General features: G+C 40.6%; 1 protein-coding gene across 2 annotated transcripts; it reads right to left on the bottom strand.

Moving 5' to 3' along the window:
* Positions 1-675: 675 nt before the first annotated feature.
* sgip1b (SH3GL interacting endocytic adaptor 1b) lies at positions 676-19,687 on the bottom strand. Of its 2 annotated transcripts, XM_026195284.1 has the most exons (23): positions 19,383-19,687; positions 17,166-17,229; positions 16,680-16,704; positions 16,521-16,577; positions 16,384-16,441; positions 16,081-16,259; positions 15,969-15,980; positions 9,878-9,889; positions 8,920-8,944; positions 8,751-8,826; positions 8,556-8,620; positions 8,282-8,362; positions 7,270-7,344; positions 5,667-6,341; positions 5,000-5,121; positions 4,536-4,689; positions 4,315-4,426; positions 4,056-4,211; positions 2,547-2,679; positions 2,230-2,432; positions 2,079-2,143; positions 1,517-1,681; positions 676-1,313 (listed from the first exon to the last, which is right to left on the bottom strand). In XM_026195284.1, exons 1-23 carry the CDS (start codon positions 19,390-19,392, stop codon positions 1,291-1,293), a joined length of 2,547 nt encoding a protein of 848 aa, XP_026051069.1. In that variant the 5' UTR covers positions 19,393-19,687; the 3' UTR covers positions 676-1,290. The 2 variants fall into 2 exon arrangements, with proteins under 2 accessions (XP_026051069.1, XP_026051074.1); XM_026195289.1 differs by lacking the exons at positions 16,384-16,441; positions 16,521-16,577; positions 16,680-16,704; positions 17,166-17,229; positions 19,383-19,687 and having other exon boundaries at positions 9,878-9,921; positions 16,081-16,165.
* Between the last annotated feature and the right edge of the window lie 326 nt (positions 19,688-20,013).

The following is a 20,013-nucleotide window of genomic DNA, read 5'->3' on the forward strand; positions in this document are numbered from 1 at the left end:
GAAACTCAGCGTGTGCCTCACAGATTTGAGAAACATAGGCTATATATTACAGAAAGCTTGAAATGTCTTCTTTTAAACAAATATATTCAAAACAAAATAAATGGGCTACTCTCTGATGATGTAATCTATATGAAATGTGCATTTCTCTCTGGTGTTCAATGTCTGCGGTCTTGGGTGACGGGATGGGGGGCTTACTATATTAGACTTCGTAGCCTATAATAAAAGATAATGAATTTCAAACCTTAACAAAACACATTTTTCTTCAAAGATCAACAGTCTGTCATTAGTCTTCAGTCGGACACAAGAAACATGTCATCGTAAAAACAAAAAACAAAAACAATGACTGTTGTAACAGTGCGTAAATCAGACCTTTCTGTAACGCTAATGCTAATAAGCTTAAACGAAAATAACGAATTGTGTAGGGGAGTATATTTTTTGTACACAGTGCCGCGAACTGTCAATCACTCCTGTACGCGTGCATCACTGTCCTCCTCTCTTCATCAAGCTTTCAAACAAAAAGGGGACAAAAAGTTTGTATCGTCTTTGTGCATATAGATTAATTGGATAAATGAATATCTAAATTCGTGCCTAGCCGCCTACGGTATTTTTTTAGAACTTAGAAAAAAGATGCTGCAGCTAATGAGCAGCCGGCGGGGGCTGGCTGCAGGACGACTTTTGCTTTAGTATAATTTTCGGGACAATTAGGGCCAGATTCGGGACGACAGTTTAGATTTAGTTTTTCGCCTAGCTATTTTTGCCTACGTTCCTATGGCCCAATGACGCTACTGCTTTTTAAAATGCAGATCAGGAAGCGGGTCGGGTACAATATTTTATGTTTATTTTTTTGTGGTCCGAGTTGCGGGAGGGTTAGTTGAAAACGTCGGTCGGGTGCGGATTATTAATACACTGACCCACGCATCACTGGTGTGTACCATATGTGAACCTTTCTATCATTCGACTGTAATGTTACTAGGTGTGTTTGGTTTGGGGCAGAGAGAGCGAGAATGTGCAATAGTGAAAAAGGAAACTCTGCCTCCTGCAAGAACCCAGCGAAAAAAGTCCACGTATTGCATTTGTCCTGAAGTTTTATCATATACACACAAAATATCTGCTAATATTCACATACACACACACCCACAGAACGCACTGATGATATTCTACACCAGACATTATAAGTGAGATTCTGAGTGCTGTATTTCTGGAGTTTCAATAAAAACGTTTTCAAAAGTCTTTGTAGTGCTAAAAGAGCATCCTTTCATCCCACTCACAGTCCATCCTGCTGTGGCCGGGTCAGTTGTCTGCCAGATATTTACCTGTAGAATACAAAAACAGCTCATTTTTATATCAGATTCTACATAAAAGTAAAGAGCAGAGAGTGATTTTCTCTTTTTGTTTTGTTGTTTTGAAACAGATTTCAGCAGGTAGGCTGCGGTCACTTTAAGACCTAATGCACACACCCAATATATCGACTACTTCAATTTCCAAAACTCAGATTCAACTTTCTTAAAAGACGTACCTGCAGAAAACCTTTTTTTAACCAGGGACAGTCTGTAGCCTGGACCAACGAGCTGAAAATCACAGCCAGACAGAGTGCTGCCCTCACTGGTGAACTGCACTGCCAGCTGAGACGGTCTGCTGGGGCCCTCGGCTAACTGGAAGCGAGCCAGAAGAGCACCCACCCCTGACACACGGACACACAGTGACAGGACAACAGATTTATATCCTACCAGAGTGTTTATTCACACAGCACATTTGTTAACATCTGCACTGGTATATTTACAGGGTTAACAACAATGACCAGGCAACTACTGCACACAGCCTGAGTTTGAGCAAATGTAAAAAGTGCATGAATATTTAATGACGCAAGTACCTAGGCTGTTTATGATTGGCCCTAGCACCACTGTTTGACACTGCATAGAGTGCTGCAGTTTGCGGTTGGGCTTTGTGTATTGAGTAATTCAACTCACTACCATTATGGCATTTTGCCACATTGTACGGTTGCCAACATGAGCTAAGCATTCTTGCAAAGCTGTTAGAGGGTTTCCCTTCCATTCAGTTACTATCGAAAGGACATTTACCTCCATTTTCAGATCTCTGGGAGAGCTCTGGGATCTTCCATGCTATTTTCTGTGTCTCTGGGTTCCTTTAAATGCAACATATGGGCAAACATTACTATACATCAGCACACCGCTGTTGATTCGCATTGTGATTTTCTTGACAGATCCTCACCAGGTGGCAGGTGGGAGCATAGCCTGCAGTTTGTTCACGCCGCCGTCCACAGCTGCCATGAAGTGGATGTTGGTGAGAGGTGTGGGTGTGGGCATGGCCTCTAGGTTGTATTTATAGTCTACCCTGAGGTCTGTGCTGTTGGCATCACCGCGCCAGCTCACCGCAAGGTTCAGCGGAGTGGACTGGATGCCTTGAGTGAACACCTGTACGCACGTCTCAAATATCACACACTGCTACAAATACATCTGAGAGGATGAACAGATTCGGTTTTAAATGATAGAGATAGTAACGGATCATGTGCATATGTAAAATCTCACCTGGTACTTCAGCATGTCCACGTTGTAATACGTGGCCTGTGGTTTCTGCTCAGCCACTTTCTTCAGGTGACTCAACAAGTTTGACATATTGACCCAGAACTCCTTCGAATCACCTGTAGGTGGTGTGGTGTCACTGCAGGGCACAATTATTCACAGAATAATTCTCACACAATATTTATGCTGCACACAATGTTGTATTCACTAAACACATATGCATTACATATACATTTTATATATATATATATATATATATATATATATATATATATATATATATATATATATATATATATATATATCAGCCTAGGTACTTGCAATATCAGCTGATATTTGATATTTAATTGTTAATGTTTATTTTTCCTGTATTCACACTGAGATTACCTTTATAGTCATCTAACCCTCCCATACAGTTAATCAGTTAAATACTAATAATTTAATAACACTAGCAAATATAATGTTTCGCAGTTCTCAAAATTTCGTACAGTATATTATAATGTTGTGATGCCTAAATTAGCTTGAAGCATTGAGTTTTTGGGGTTTTAGACAAAATAATGCAGAAATCATAATACCGAATTTTCCGGACTATAAGTCGCACTTTTTTTCATAGTTTGACTGGTCCTGCGACACATAGTCAGGTGCGACTAATTTATCAAAATTAATTTGACATGAACCAAGAGAAATGAATCAAGAGAAAACATTACAGTGTCCAGCCGCAAGAGGGCGCTCTATGCTGCTCAGTGGTAGACTACAGGAGAACTGAGCAGCATAGAGCGCCCTCTCGCGGCTGTAGACGGTAATGTTTTCTCTTGGTTCTAAATAAACACAACTTATAGTCAAGTGCGACCTATATATGTTTTTTCCTTGTCATGATGTATTTTTGGACTGATGCGACTTATACTTAGGTGCGACTTATAGTCTGAAAAATATGGTACTGACTATGATTAGCATTAAGGTTGGGTATCGATTGGGTTTTATTCAATACCGGTGCCATTTCGATACGTTTAAAGCAGTACCGGTGCCTAAATGGTGCCTGAATCGATACTTCTATAAAAGAGGAGACTGGTCTGCTGCCGTTTTCATATGAAATTTAAGCGGACTGACTTTGAGGCGATCGCAAATTTGTGTAGTTTATGGCGCTAAATGCTATAGCCCCGCTAAAAAAGCCTAGCGACGCCCATGCTTCTTGTGTACATTTCGGGAGAACCAGGACAAATATTTCTATCGATCGCTCAGGCATTTAAGAGGCACCGAAATGAGGCACCGAAATCTGCTTTCTGATTTGGTTCGGTGCATACCGGTTCCATATGTACCAGTGCCATATTGGTACCGGGTTTCGGTACCCAACCCTAATTAGCATCAGCCATAACCTTAATATCTCGACAACCCTGTTTCCAACATCAACCCCCCCAGTTTCACTGCAGAAACAAAGTTCTCCTTTACAGTGGGACGATTTACAAACTATTTCTGAAATGGCTTGACTGAATCATTAAAAAGCCCAGTATGTATTACCAGCAGAGGAGCTGTGGGTTGGGAAGGACCTGCTCCAGCCGACTGTACTGGCTGATGGTGAAGGTCAGCACTGGTGGACTGGGATGGGTGGAGAAGTGTCTGGTGATCCCTGCTGGGAAAGACAGCACCATCTCACCAGTGATCTTCACCAGACACCTACAACACACAGTAAGACACGAGAGATGATTAAGGACAGTTTCATTCAACTAAATGTGAACTAAATTCAAAAGGCGACTTCAAAATGTGCTCTGTGGCCTACCTAGTGGGATCTGCTCCTTTAAAGTAGGCGCTGATGGTCTCTGTGAAGGCGGCTGCCACTGGTAGGGTGTCCTGGTGTCCCATTGTGAGAGGACTTGGGCCTCTGGAACATGCTGAAATACAGAAGTAAATCTAATATCACGCAAAACTCTCACAACTTTCTGAACTTAAGAAGGCATTATTCCTCACGCATCATAATCAGCAATAGCTGCTGTGGCCCACCTGATACAGAGAGATTGAGCTCTCGGCCTAGTGTAGGTGTGGAAGCTGCACTCAGAGATGTGACGGAGGAGATGGAGGAGGTGCTCTCAGCTCTGGCCAGAGGAGCAAAGGGTGGAGGACTCCACGAGTGGATGGGGGGACTGAAGGGACGGGCCTGAGGAGAAACAAAACAACAGCCTGAATCAGAGATACTGGGAAGCCCAGTTCACTCCAGTAATCAGAGGCGTTTGTTGGAACAGTTTTCCGGATCCAGCATTTACATGGGCACAAAGTGCACACATACAGCAGACAATCAAAGATCATTGGGGTTGATTATTTAATTTAAGTTTAATGTTTGGATCTTGAGATTTACTGAGAACAATTAAAGCAATAACCTAAAAAAACTAACAAGAGCGCTCCTCGTGATTTCAGAAGGAGCTCAAATGTTTCACAGCAGTGAAGAAAGTCGACTGATGCAGTCATACCAGATCTGCTAGGTTTGGTTTTCCAGGTGGTAGTTTCGGTCGTGATGAGGGTCTTGGTGGTAGAGGTGGGATCGGACTGCCAGCGGACAGGGGAGTGGCGGCACGTGCAGGAGAGGACGGCCCTGAGGACAGAAAATCTGATTACTATTATACTGTAAAAAAGGCTAACCTGCTAATGTTACCTTAAAGAGCTATTTAACCCATAAGAATGGGTTTTGTTGGTTTAAATTGATGCAAATAGATTGGTTCAGTAACGCTAAATTCTATTTAAATTCTATTTAATCATCTGTTGCTAATCATCTAACTGTAACAAACTAACACTACATTGTTTCACACTGTACAAGTTGGCATCACAATGCACTTCAAAATCAAAAGTGGTGCTAATCTGGCTCCGGAGGAAGGTTTCATAACCGCATTTAAAAATGCTAATAGGTTTAGAATGGTGATAACCCTGGGTTAAGCACAGTGTGAAAAGCCCTAATGTGTCATTATGTTTTTGCATACTATGGAAGTCATTGGGGACCAACTACTGTTAGGTTATTCACATTCTACAAAATATGGTTAACAGAAGAAACTCACACAGGTTTGGAACTTTAGGGTAAGTAAAAGATGACCGAATTTTACATTTTGGGTGAACTATAGCTTTAAGTATTAACATCAAACTCACCACTGCCAGGCCCTGGGGAGCCCACCACACTCCTGTAAGTGGGAGGTGGAAGTGGAGGTGGGGTTCCTCTGAAGCTTCCTGCTGCGAGGTCTTTGGGTGACGTGCCAAACACAATCTCGTCCCTCATGCCCACCAGGTCAGGGGTTCTTCTGCTGTCATCTCTCAAGGATAGAGGGGAAGGTGTGGCACCATGTGGAGGGTGGTCTGCCGGCAGGAAGGGCAGTCCAGGGCTGACAGGGGTGACGGGGGACTCTTGGGTGAGCTCTGATTCTGGGAGCTGAAAGCAGCAGGGAAGGTCCAGGGGACTCAGAGGAGAGTCCGAGGGTGGTGGTGGTGGAGGTGAATCTGGAGGCGGGATGGAGTGGAGTGGGGGAGGGGGCGAGACGGGAGGCGGCAGGTTGAGGGGCGAGGTTGGGGGTGAGTCCGCGGGAGAAGAGGACAGAGGTGGGGAAGGGGCGGGTTCATCTGGTGGAGGAGGTCTGGCGGGAGAGCCTTCGCTGAAGCTCACCCAGCTGCACTGCACCACATCTGATCCGGACCTGGGTGTCTCAACAGGCCCAAAAACACTGTCCAAGTCAGGCATGGACGCCCCTCCAGATGGGTCAGATAATGGGGCATCCTGACATGCTGTAGCTGATCCATCTCCTCTGACACTAGGAACCACACTATAATAACCTGCTCAGACACAAAGACAATGAGCTGTCAAAAACTCTTCTGTCTTTCACCACAGTTCAACAAGAAGTCAATATTGAGTTACATTTTACACAATATTGTCTGTTTTTCTCTACTTCACAAATGAAAATATTTTTGAATTAAGCTGCAGTGTAAATCTGAGCAACACAGTGATGTTTCGTTCCTGAATGAATCAGTTTTTAAACAAATCAGTGATTTTTTTGCTTTGTTGCTGAACGAGACATTTGAACAAATAGGTTGAATGAATGATTCAACGACTCACTCATTAAGACAGTGACTTGTCACCACCTACTTGCAATTTAAGCTTCAAATATAAAGTAATATTTCTTTTTTTATATATATTTAAAAATGTTCGATATTTAAATTATTATTTATAAATTAATATTCTCATAGCATTATCTACACAATTGTAATTGGAGTGTAGATAGATCTAAATTGTTTCTTTGCCACTCCTGGATTGCAAAAATAATTTTTTGCCAATACTGATTTAATTTGATAATTATTCTAGCTAAATTTATTTAATAAATATAAGAATCTGACATATGGGATGATCAATCGATTCAATGATAAGGTTAGAAAAAAAATGGCCTTATAAAGTTACAAATGCGCCTGGAAGTCAATTTAAGGTGGCAAATATCTTTCTTTAAAAAACAAAAAAATAAATTGAATAACAAAATATTTAATAAAAAATGTATTTCTGTTACTGCTGTGAATGGACCACTGCACGAAATATATAAAGAATGTAAAAAAAAGATTGATATCAATTTAGTCGATATCGCACACCCCTACCACAAACATAAAGCTTGAAACAAGTATTCTGTAGTAAGATGATTCTGAACAGGAACCCTGTTCTTTCAAGAGATTGAAATGATGCAATTTGGGATGCTAAATGGGAAGTGTCAGTACGTACCGGAAGACTCCACGGAGCTAGAGCTGCGTCCAGGTGGAGTGAGAGGAAAGTTCTTTGGAGGAAGAGGAGGCGGAGCTGAAAAGACAGATGACAGGGCATGTTTGATTATTGAATACTGCATGGTATAAATAGTTACATTATGATTATTAGAATATCATATAGATGCTAACATCTACATCTATAGTGTGCTATAAATAAGTGCTGTTATTGCTAACTAAAATATGGAGCCCCGCACATGACATGCAAGAAAAAATAAATAAATTGTGCGCACGATTTATAAATCGAGTGAATGAAATAGTAAATCGAGGGAACGCAATAGTAATCGTGTGCATGTTTTAGTACATTGAGGGAACGAATTAGTAAATCGTGCACATGATTTAACCTAGTATTTTTTAAACATTTGTATCCACAGAAATAAAGCGGAAAAAAGAAATAAATAAAAATAAAAATAAGCTACATAACAGAAATTAGACATGTTGGCTCTAACAAACATAAGTTTAAGTATTAAAATTACAAACTGAAATAAAAGTACAATTAAAACTAAAATGAAAATAAATGTAACTATTTGGAAGATAAACTAAGAAAATGACAAAAGCACACACACAAAAAAAGTAAAAAAAGAAAATAAAAAAATAGAAAAACAACTAGAAAAATGAATAAATAATACTAATCATTATGTAAGTAATGCATATCATTGCTTTAAAGGAGACGCGCTTAGTACCCTTATGTATACCAATTTACATTGCTAATCACTTAATAAAATCAGTAATAATTGTAAGTTAAAGTGAATAATTTTTTGTGTGACCAGTTCAGATTTTTTTCTGGTTAATTTTGCAGATCACACTCTGAAGTGAGCAGTGAAATGTGACGCTTTGTCGGATTCAGGCCCTTTCAGAAGGATCTATTTTAGCATTTACCACAACTGTGTGTTTTATTGGCACCTTCACTGGGGCAGTTTTGAAACTTCAAACTGGCATTATCAAAAAGATTTTGAACATTTGATATGCAGTACCTCCAGTGGGCAGAGATCTGCTCAGAACACAGGAGGAGAGAGAAGTGGACTGACACCAGAGCTCCGGCTCAACCGGGAACACTGTCATTAACATTCATGAAAGAAACACCCATCAATCACAAACTTATGAATCACAGTAATGCATGACACGGAAGAACAATTCTTTAAATTACATTTCAATAAAAAAAATTCTAAAACTTGATCTTACAAGACTCTAATCACATTTTGACACAATCACTCATTAGTGTTCGGTTATTTAGGAATATTGTTTTACCTTCGGAGTTGTGTGCTTCAAAACCACTCTCAAATGGTGGGCCAAAGAACGCTGTTCTGTTGTCTCTTTTTAAGAGACAGAAGGAAAACACAAGGTCCAAAAACACCAAGAGTATACAGGCAACTAGATTTAGTAATGTAATTCAAGTGAATATGAGTAATTCAATAGTGGGCAGAAACATGATGGTGTACTAACCTGGGCGGGTCTGAACCGGGTCCTGGAGTTGTCGTGGGTGTTGGAGTAGATCGTCGCGGTCTGGCAATCTCCTCACCTGGAATATGCAAAGTGAAAATGACCTCTGTGATCTATAAAACTGGAGTGATATGAATACACAGGAAGCCAATATTTCCAAATAAATACTCACTTGATAGGTTTCGTTTCATCTGGCACTGGAACAAAGGTCACAGAAGAAGATAATGCAAATAACAAAAATAGATTTCACAGACTACAAATATTATAAAAGACATATTAACTGACATAATGGGAAAGAAACCCTCTTTCTTTGACATTCACACAAGCAATTACTATAAAACATGAACAGAAACCTTCAAATGTTTGGTAAGATATTATGTTTTTGAAAGACATATCTTATGTTTATCAAGGCTGCATTTACTTGATCAAAAATACAGTAAAAACTGTAATATTGTGAAATATTATTTCAATTCAAAGTAAACTTTTTTTCTATCTTAATATATAGTAAAATGCAATTTATTATTGTAATGCAAAGCTGAATGTTCAGCATCATTAATCCAGTCTGCAGTGTCACATGATCCTTCAGAAATCACTCTGATATGCTGATTTGCTGCTCAAGAAGCATTTGTTATAATTAATGTTGAAAACAGTGGTTCTGGTTCACATTTTTATAGAAACTGTGATACATTTGTGTCACTTTTTTTACTGTCACTTTTGATCAAATTAATGCATCCTTGGTTAAAGTAAGAAAAATATATATATATAATTTATTGAAACATGAAAGAGTCAAAAACAGTACAACAAATATTATTAAACTACATTCTGGCACCTGGACACTGATTTTCATTAGTTGATCAGTGACAACTGATGAGTGACAAACATCCTCAGCTAATGGAAAACTGAGTCCAGGTGCCAACGCTGGAACATTCACATCTAACATGCTGAAGCTGCAGATGATATCGAGAATTGAATGATTCACTCATATTGATCCATGAAGGTATCAAGCTGTCAGTACAGCAGTAACAAAGGCTCTAGGTCTACTGTGCATGCGATAGCAGCATCAGACCTCTGTATCACAGACACAACACATTTTTGTATTAGTTTTTCATGTTTACAAAATTCACACTTACTGGACTTCGCCTCTGAGATCAGCAAAAAAGGAGAAAGAACAGACCTGGTCAGAGAGCGAGTGACAGATCAGACAGATATTAACAAAAATTAAAAAATGAATGTTTGTAATGGATGTTTCCTCATCTACGGCACACACACCAAACCAACCACACATGAAACTTGACAACACATTCTCTAATTGTTGAGTTGTGTTTACTCTTTCCTAATGTCTAAACTGGCAAACTAAGGCTACTAAATTTATGTGATATTAAAAAGAGATGTGGAAGCAAACTTCTGCATTATACATGATGCATAAATGCATTCTAAATGTGTAACTCAAATAGTACAACAGGGCAATAGCACAGTTATGAGTTTGTATAAATTTAATGGCTTTGGATAAATTTGTCTGCAAAATCCATGAATGCACATAAAGCCAGTACTTCAAATAATATAAAACATTTTTGTTTTAAAATACATTTAAGATTGACACATAACAAAGTAAAGAAAAATAATAAGATGTGCCTCACACAGCTCCAGGGGGTGAACAAAGACCTCCTGGAGTGAATCGATGCATTTTTGTATGAAAAATAACCATATTTAAAATGTAATAATTAGGGGTGTGACGAGACACTTATACCACAAGAACGAGACGAAACAAGATTTTTAGACTTTTTTTTAAAGAAATCCTCAAGAATTAAATATATAGGGGAAGCAGTATTTTATTCAAATGAAAAACACACAAAATGCAAAAAATTTAGGTGCATTTTGAAATCAACTTGTAATTTATGAAATTAAACATCTATTTCAATCATTTTTATGCAGTAATAAACAACATGTAAACACTGCAGAATGTTTGCCACAAACTCAACTGCCAGGCAAGTAACTGAACAAAAAAAGTAAATAAAAATAAATAATAAACAACACAAATATCCATTTAAAGTGGAGGTGAAGCAGTCAGTCAAGTTTATTATTTAGCAAACTGAATTTAATAATAATACTAATAATAATACTAATAATAATACTAATAATATATATATATATATATATATATATATATATATATATATATATATATATATTTATATTAAACACAAGTAATGTATCCATTTAAAAGCATAAAGCAGTGGTTCCCAAACTGGTGGTGGTGGGGTAAGGTTGGGGGTTGTGTTTGCACAAAGGCTGAGGGATATAGGACCCTATGAAATCTATTTGATTTTCTCCAAAATTACGTTTACTTTTTTCTCAACTCCTTTTTAATAGTTAAATAAAATTGTATTAATTAAAAAGCATGTCTAATTAATTAAAATAAACAAATTATGTGTTTTAGCATTAAACCATATATTATTTGAATGTTTAAACAACTTATTAATTTTTTTCCCTTAGAAATTCTGTGTTGCGTATTAAAAATTTTCTGGTTATCAAATGAAGGCATAAAACATTAATTTCATTTATCATTTATCTTTTACTCCTCATTGAACTACAACCTTATCGTGGTGGAGGGGTTTGAGTAGCCAAATGATCCCAAGAGCTATGTTGTCCGGGGCTATATGCCCCTGGTAGGGTCTCCAGAATCAAACAGATCCTAGGTGATGGGTCAGATTAAGAGCGGTTCAAAAGCCCTTTATGAATTCCCCAAAAATGAGGACCATGACGTCGCCCGGCATGGGGCAGTGCCTGATTGCGAGTGCCTGGGGGCCAGGCCTTCCCTCATGGGGCCCGGCCGGGCTTAGCCCGAAAGAGCAACATGGGTCCGACCTCCAGTGGACCCACAATTTGCGGAAGGAATCATAAGGGGGTGGTGCATTGTGTATCGGGCAGCGGTCAAAGGCAGGGGCCTCGACGACCCGATCTCTGGAGAGGGGCTAGACTCTCTACCACCCGCGGTGAGAGGCAGCGGGTTGGTGTGGGGTTGCTAATAGCTCCCTAGCTCATTCGTCAAGTGTTGGAGTTTACCCCGGTGAACAAAAGGGTTGGTTCCCTGCGCCTTCGGGTTGGGAATAGGTCTTTCACTGTCATTTGTGCTGAATGGCAGTGTAGAGTACCCAGCCTTTTTGGGGTCTCTGGGAGGGGTGCTGGAAAGTGCTCTGACCGAGGACTCCGTTGTTCTACTGGGGAACTTCAACACTCACGTGGGCAGCGACAGTGACACCTGTAGGGGTGTGATTGGGAGGAATGGCCACCCTGATCTGAACCCGAGTGGTGTTCTGTTATTAGACTTCTGTGCAAGTCACAGTTTGTCCATAACGAACACCATGTTCAAGCATAAGGGTGTCCATCAGTGCACATGGCACCAGGACACCCTAGGCCGGAGGTCGATGATCGACTTTGGGGTTGTTTCGACACTCGGGTAAAGAGAAGGGCGGAGCTGTCAACTGATCACCACCTGGTGGTGAGTTGGATCCGATGGCAGGGAAGGAAGCTAGACAAGACTTGGCGGACCCAAATGTATTGTGAGGGTCTGTTGGGAACGTTTGGGTGAGCCCCCTGTCAGAGAGATTTTCAACTTGGACAAAGCTTGGACCAGATTTCAAGGAAGGCTGGGGTCACTGAGTCCGAGTGCACCATTGTCAATGTGGCCACTTGGAGTTGTGGCCGTAAGGTCTCTGGTGAATGTCGAGGCAGCCATCCCCGAACCTGGTGGTGGACACGGGAAGTAAGGGATGCTGTCAAGCTTAAGAAGGAGTCCTACCAGGCCTGGCTGGCTTGTGGGACTCCTGAGGCAGCTGACGGGTACCGACAGGCCAAGCAGGTGCTTGTGGAGGCAAAAACTCCGGTCGGGGAGGTGTTTGGTGAGGCCATGGAGAAAGACTATAGGTTGGCCTCAAGGAGATTCTGGCAAACCGTACGGTGCCTCAGGAGGGGGAAGCAATGCCCTGCCCACACCATTTCGGTGGGGGTGGGCAGCTGTTGACGGCGGCAAGAATACTTTGAGGATCTTCTTAACCCCACTGACATGTCATCCATTGAGGAAGCAGGGGCCGAGGGCTCAGAGGTGGACTCGTCCATCACCCAGGCTGAAGTCACCAAGGTAGTTAAGAAGCTTCTCGGTGGCAAGGCACCAGGGGTGGATGAGATCCACCCTGAGTACCTTAAGTCCTTGAACGTTGTGGGGCTGTCTTGGCTGACACGCCTCTACAGCATCGCGTGGCGGTCGGGGACAGTGCCTCTGGAATGGCAGACCGGGGTGGTCCCTCTTTTCAAGAAGGGGGACCAGAGGGTGTGTTCCAACTACAGGGGAATCACACTCCTCAGTCTTCCTGGGAAAGTCTAAGCCAGGGTACTGGAGAGGATAATTCGGCCAATAATTGAACCTTGGATTCAGGAGGAACAATGCGGTTTTCTTCCCGGTTGTGGAACACTGGACCAGCTTTATACCCTTGCCGGGTATCCACGTGTTTTGTGGATTTGGAGAAGGCATTCAACCGTGCCCCTCACGGCCTCCTGTGGGGGGTGCTCTGGGAGTATGGGGTACGGGGCCCTCTTTTTAGGGCTGTCCGGTCCCTATATGACCAGAGCAGAAGCTTGGCTCACATTGCCGTCAGTAAGTCAGACTTGTTCCTGGTACATGTTGGACTCCAGCAGGGCTGCTCTTTATCACCATTCCTGTACATTATTTTTATGGACAGGATTTCTAGGCGCAGCCAGGGGGTGGAGGGTGTTCGGTTCGGGCACCACATGATTTCGTCTCTGCTTTTTGCAGATGATGTTGTCATGTTGTTGTCATCAGGCCAGGACCTTCAGCATGCACCGAGACGGTTTGCAGCCGAGTGTGAAGCGGCTGGGATGAGAATCAGCACAAGTATGAGGCCATGGTTCTCAGCCGGAAAAGAGTGGCATGTCCACTTCAGGTTGGTGGAGAGCTCATTCCTCAAGTGGACAAGTTCAAGTATCTTGGGGTCTTGTTCACGAGTGAGGGAAGGATGGAGCGGGAGATTGACAGGCGGATAGGTGCAGCTTCTGCAGTGATGTGGTCGATGTACCTATCTGTCTTGGTGAAGAAGGAGCTGAGCTGCAAGGTGAAGCTCTCGATTTACCAGTCGATCCACGTTCCTACTCTCACCAATGTTCTTGAGCTGTGGGTCATGACCGAAAGGACAAGATCCCGGATACAGGAGGCTGAAATGAGTTTTCTCCGTAGGGTGGCTGGGCGCTCCCTTAGAGGTAGGGTGAGGAGCTCGGCAACTCAGGAGGAGCTCAGTGTAGAGCCGCTGCTCCTCCACATTGAGAGGAGCCAGCTGAGGTGGCTCGAGCATCTGTTCCGGATACCTCCTGGACGCCTTCCTGGGGAGGTGTTCCAGGCACGTCCAACCGGGAGGAGGCCTCGGGGAAGATCGAGGACAAGCTGGAGGGACTGTGTCTCTCGGCTGGCCTGGAAACACCTCGATATCCTCCCGGAAGAGCTGGAGGAAGTGTATAGGGAGAGGGAAGTCTGGGCGTCTCTGCTTAGACTGCTGCCCCCTCGACCCGGCCCCGGATAAATTAAATTTATGCATTTAGCAGACGCTTTTTTCCAAAGCAACTTACATTGCATTCAGGCTAACAATTTTCTACTATCATGTGTTTCTGGAATTCAAACCCCCAACCTTGTGCTTGCTAATGCAATGCTCTACCAGTTGAGCTACAGGAACACTCAGGATAAGCAGAAGAAGATGGATGGATGGATTTATCTTTTAATTATTGAAACTTAAACTTTATTTTATGGCAAACAAAGGAGATTAAAGATTAAAAGATTAAAGATTAAAATTAAAACATGGAAAAATGCTGTGTGTTTAATCTTTAAAAAAAAAAATATATATATATATATATTTTTTTATCAGTAGCAGAAGTAGTAATAGGCTATGTACATTCTACTAAAAAAAGTATTTTATTTTGACGGGTTGCCGCTAATACCTTTACAGTTCTGTCTGTGTATGTGATATGACGCTAGTTTTACTCAAATCAAACAGTAAAATTCTCATGAAGTGACCCTCAGAGCAGTTTTGGAGATGTTGTTTATGGGTTTCCGTCCTCATTTAGTGAGACAGCAGGCGCATAAAATCACTGCGAGCATCACGCGCGCTTCTGTGTGTAGAAAATGAAACCACGCGTAAATTGACTTTTACAGCTTTATATTTACATATGGGTATTGTACATATAGTGATTTGATTTAAGTGCAATGACCTACTTTTGATTGATAAATCAATTCAAATTTTGACAAATTACGTGTTAAATTATGAATTGTGGTTTTATGACTGGATAAAGACTACACTTTGTAATGTTCCCGCTTATCATGTGTCTGCTTGCCGTATGTGAAATAAAATATCTTACATACCACCACTGGTGAAATAGCAAGTGTAATGCAAATATATTTGAGGTCTGGGCAAGGTTATCATAATGTTCTACAAAGTCAGATCTGTCACACCCCTAGTAATAATCCATTAAATCTAGCATGCGCTCACTGTTGTACACTGCAGCAGTTTTAGGGAATTACGTATGAGGTCAGCTTCACACGAATGCGCTGCTCAGAAGGGACGCATGTGGAAACGTAGTGGAGAGATCAAAACAAAACAACAGTTATGGTTTATATGGATGGATACGCTTTATTTAACTTCTTTTGGACTGATGAACTGCAACACCCGTGAGTGCCATTAAACAGCTTGGAAGATTAAAGTAAATTTTTTATATAACTCGGATTAGATTCACCTGAAAGAAGGAAGTAATGTACGCCTAGGATGACTCGAGGGTGAGTAAATAATGGGCTGATTTTAAATTTTGTGTGAACTAACCCTTTTACCACACAAACAAGCTACAGTGCTTGAGGGCAGGTCAAGTGGGATTTGGATTCCTGACGACTCGTTTAGACTGTTCACAGTCGATTATTTTTTTTTGGAGAACAACTTTATTTATTGTGCACTTTCAGATTCACATTCACATACAGCTTCATTAATGTGTATATTCGGCAATATATGAAATGGCATGATGGGGCACTTAAATGGATCTGCCATTTGCTGTAATGGTCCCAAGAGCTAAGATACATAAACTAAACTATGGAACAACCATGAATGTGACAGATATTATACAATTCTAACTACATCTTTAATGGTCTAAGGAAGGTTAAAAACACTTGCTTACCGGACTCTTTCTCTGAGTGAGGAAACAAACAGAAGAAAAGAGGAAGTCATCTCAGTATTTGAATGTGAATATTACTATGGGACATAAGCACTGTGATAACTGCGAGACCAACCATAGGAGCAGGAGAGATCGCCAGCGTCCCCACTGAGGCCTTTAGCTCATCCATAGAGGACACTGTGTAGTTTCCACTGTTTGCCGTCAACGGCTTGATCTTGATCTTGAATTTCTTCCCATGCTCCTCCTCTCCCTCTGACTCACTGGAGGAGAATAACATCTTGACTGTTGGAGCTGGTGAGTCTTGTTAAAGAAATTCGTTTCACAAGGATGAATACATGGCTTAATACTTTTTTAACAAATGAAATTTCAGAAAAGATAAGAAACAGTACAGATCAATATGTAAGCATAGACTGGATATCTCCCCCTTGTTCTCCAGGTTTAACGCTGTAGCCCTCATCATCCACATCTGGAGAGTTCTGTTACAGAACAGACAAACACATTGAGCATCACATTCAAAAACAGAAGAAAAATAAGCATTCAGAGAAAATTACTTACATATCGATCCCACTCAATCTCACCGTAGAAACCATTAGGTGCTCCATTGGCTTTTTTCTGAGAATGAAACGTGTGGGACAAGACATTGTAAGAACAAAAACAATGATATATTATATTTCACAACAAAGCCTTCACTGACGTGGATTATGCTGTACTCACAGATTTGTCTTTGTCTGGTGATCCACTGAAAGAAATGAAAGCAATTGTTCAGATTTCAGACATAAGACTGAATGTTAAGTATATATACACAATATACTTCAAATTGACCAAATTTAATGGGCATGAACATAATGTGAGTATATGATTGTGACCCCTCACAAAGTTTACTATATGCATAATGAATATAAATGTTTGTGCTTATACCAAGCTTGAAAATATGCAGTTGTTTAGAAACACTCTTGTTCAAAATAACCTGACTTTATATTAACAGTCAAAGACTGGCTCTTCTGCTGCTACACATTTGACAAAATGACTCTAAACCGAGTCTTAGCAATGCATAATCATTCTAGTAAGCACAATTCACTCAAATCACAATAAACTAGGCTGTGCCAAGGCAGCCATTTCTACACATGCACCAGTGAGCAAATCAGAAAGCCCTTTAGAGATCTGATGTCTATGGTCACATCACAGACAGTTCTTACTCACGTGGAGTCACTGTCCTTTTCTTTCTTCCGTATCCCGAAGGCCTTTCGGGTACGCTTTTTCAGTCCTGTTAAAAGTCATGTTTGTCATCAGAAACAAAATAATTCACAATTCCTCTATAGTGCAACATACATACAAAGTTCGGGGTCAGTACAATGTTTTTTTTTCTTTTCGTTTTTGAAGGAAGAGCTAACCAAGGCGGTTAAACGGTAATACTGTGAAATATTTTACATACATACATTTGAAAATAACTGTTTTGAATATTAATAATATATAAAAATTATACAAGAACTGGCAAAATGCAGTTGCAAAATGTTTTTTAGATAATGTAAATATCACACTGGAGCCAAGCATGTCATCAACTACCCAAACACAAAGCAATAGGTTTAACAGTAGACAGCAAAACTCACTAGCCTCTGAAAAAACAAACTTAGAATTCAGTTACCAGGGGAGTGACATTTCCCATAAATATTTCAACATCTGCAACTAAAAAATGCAAAACATTTTTTGCAAGACCTCCTTTCTAAATCGACTGAATTAAATGCTGATTTTTTTTTTCATTTTTGTGATATTTGCATCAAGGCTGCATTACTCCCATTACACTAGGATTCAAAACAAATGTTGGATGACCAAATCTGGCCACGCAGTCATTTTAATGATGGAAGGGTGTCAGCAAGAACAAATATCCAAGATCTTTTCTCTATCTTCTAGTTTACTTTTATGCAGAAACAAGAGCCCCTAAGGACTGGCAGCATGGTCGATACTAACAGATAAGGCACAAGAATGTATAGCCTGGAGATCTTGGCATACTGGACTGCTTGAGGGGCTCAGTGCCAGTATAAAAGCCTTACGTTTTGAGTTCACCCATCATGCCTCTAGTCTAAAAGACCTCTAGGGAAAAGCTGACATTTCCTTCGCTGCTTGGTTAAACGCAAAGCGATTAAGTCAAGTTACTACAAAACAAAAATTAGGAGATGATACTGCGTGCGGCCCGCTCACTACCTAAAACAAATGAATCGAAAATGCCACTTAACAAGGACAGTTTTGTAAGACTGGATTCAAGGAATAGTCTGTTTTTATACAGTCTATGGGAATAGATCAACCACTAACATGATGTCATTACACATCCTTGTGTCATTAAAAAAAAGATTTATTTTTTCTTCCGTGGAACACAAAAGGAAGAATTTTGATTAATTTACTGGCTGCTCTTTCCGATTATTGATTGCACTGACAATAAATGTGGATTGGAGCTTTCAAGCTTCACAAAAGGACACAAACACATCATAATGGTGGTCCATACAACATATACTACATTCAAAGTCACTGTACACAGGCTTTTCTAACAAACATGAACCTGATCATTAGTGAACTGGTTTTATTTAAACTTGCTTATCTCAAAAAAACTGATTCAGACCAGTATTGAGAACAGTATCAACTATTTCACTCAGAATCCTACAATGGTGTTTAACAAAACCTTAAAACCATAAATAAAATAATAAAAATGTTTTTGACATAAGTCACTTTGCTCACCAAGTCCACAATTATTTAAAATACAGTAATAACTGTAACGTTATGAAATATTAAGGTTTAAAAGAACTGATGAATTTCCAGCATCATTCCTCCAGTCTTCTGTGTCACAGGAACCTCCAGAAATCATTCTAATAAGTTTATTTGCTGCTCAAGAAACATTCAACACTATTATCAATGTTGAAAACAGTACTATTCTTTAGAATTTCCAAAATTTTCCAGGAAAAATAAAGATTAATAAAAACCATACAGGTTTGGAACTACACAATGATGAATAGATGGTGACAAAAAACAAGATGTACATATCTAGAGGAAATAAATCATGGCATGAAGTGCCCTGTAAGATCATGAGGGTGGGACTGTGGACCACAGAGCAAGGCACACACGCATCATGACGGTAGATTTATTTTGTGCACTGGACCACATGTGCAAATCTGGCCCACAGAAAACCCTCAATTTAAATGTGCCATCATGATGTTTGTGTGTGTGTCACGGTGCAAATACACATGCCCTCTGTCCATACAACGTGAGACACATAATCCTTCACCTCTTTCAAGGAGACAGACACCGAAACAAGCATGTGCTGCATTCGAATATCATGTACAGTACTAGGGAATATTAGCACGCTAATAAATAATATCAACGGATAAGCGATGAATATAAGGGCCCAAAGTGGATTTTTATTTTTTTTACCTTGCATCATGGTTGCAGCACTTCATTCCTCGGTTTCAAGCGAACAAACAAACTGACATGAGATACAGCAGTGATCCGGTAACCGGTGGTTAAAGGAAAGGCTCATACTGTCCAGCCCCTCACGTCCTCGTCTCTCGGGTTTCCCGGTAACCGGTAGATTAGGCCCCGGGCACCGCCGCATCAGCAGCATCCACACACGCCATCATCACAGAGGGGATGCTGAGGACAGCCGATGAACGGAGTACGTGAGAGAGTGTGGGAGGGTCGCGTAATTACGAACCGTACTATGACGGAGGCTTTACTCATTAATATTAATAAGGTCATGTCGACGTAGGTTGCTAACCTTCCAGGACCGTCCAATCAGGTAACGAATTCATATTCATGAGTCGATTAGTTGGTTTGAAGATTCCCTAACGCTCTACGCCACTTTGTCAGCAAATCAGGTAGAGCTGCGTCACGTTGCGTAATTAATATTCATGACCTATACCATGCCGTAGTTGGGTTCGTACATTCACAAGAGGGATAAAGTGCGAACGAGCAATTACTAAAGTTGAGCATTTTTCTAAAATTTTCTACATTTTATTTTTTTTATTATATTTTCAATATAACAGTTTGGATACATTTATATTGT

This window comes from Carassius auratus, chromosome 2 (assembly GCF_003368295.1).
Source record: "Carassius auratus strain Wakin chromosome 2, ASM336829v1, whole genome shotgun sequence".
NCBI classification, from domain to species: domain Eukaryota; kingdom Metazoa; phylum Chordata; class Actinopteri; order Cypriniformes; family Cyprinidae; genus Carassius; species Carassius auratus.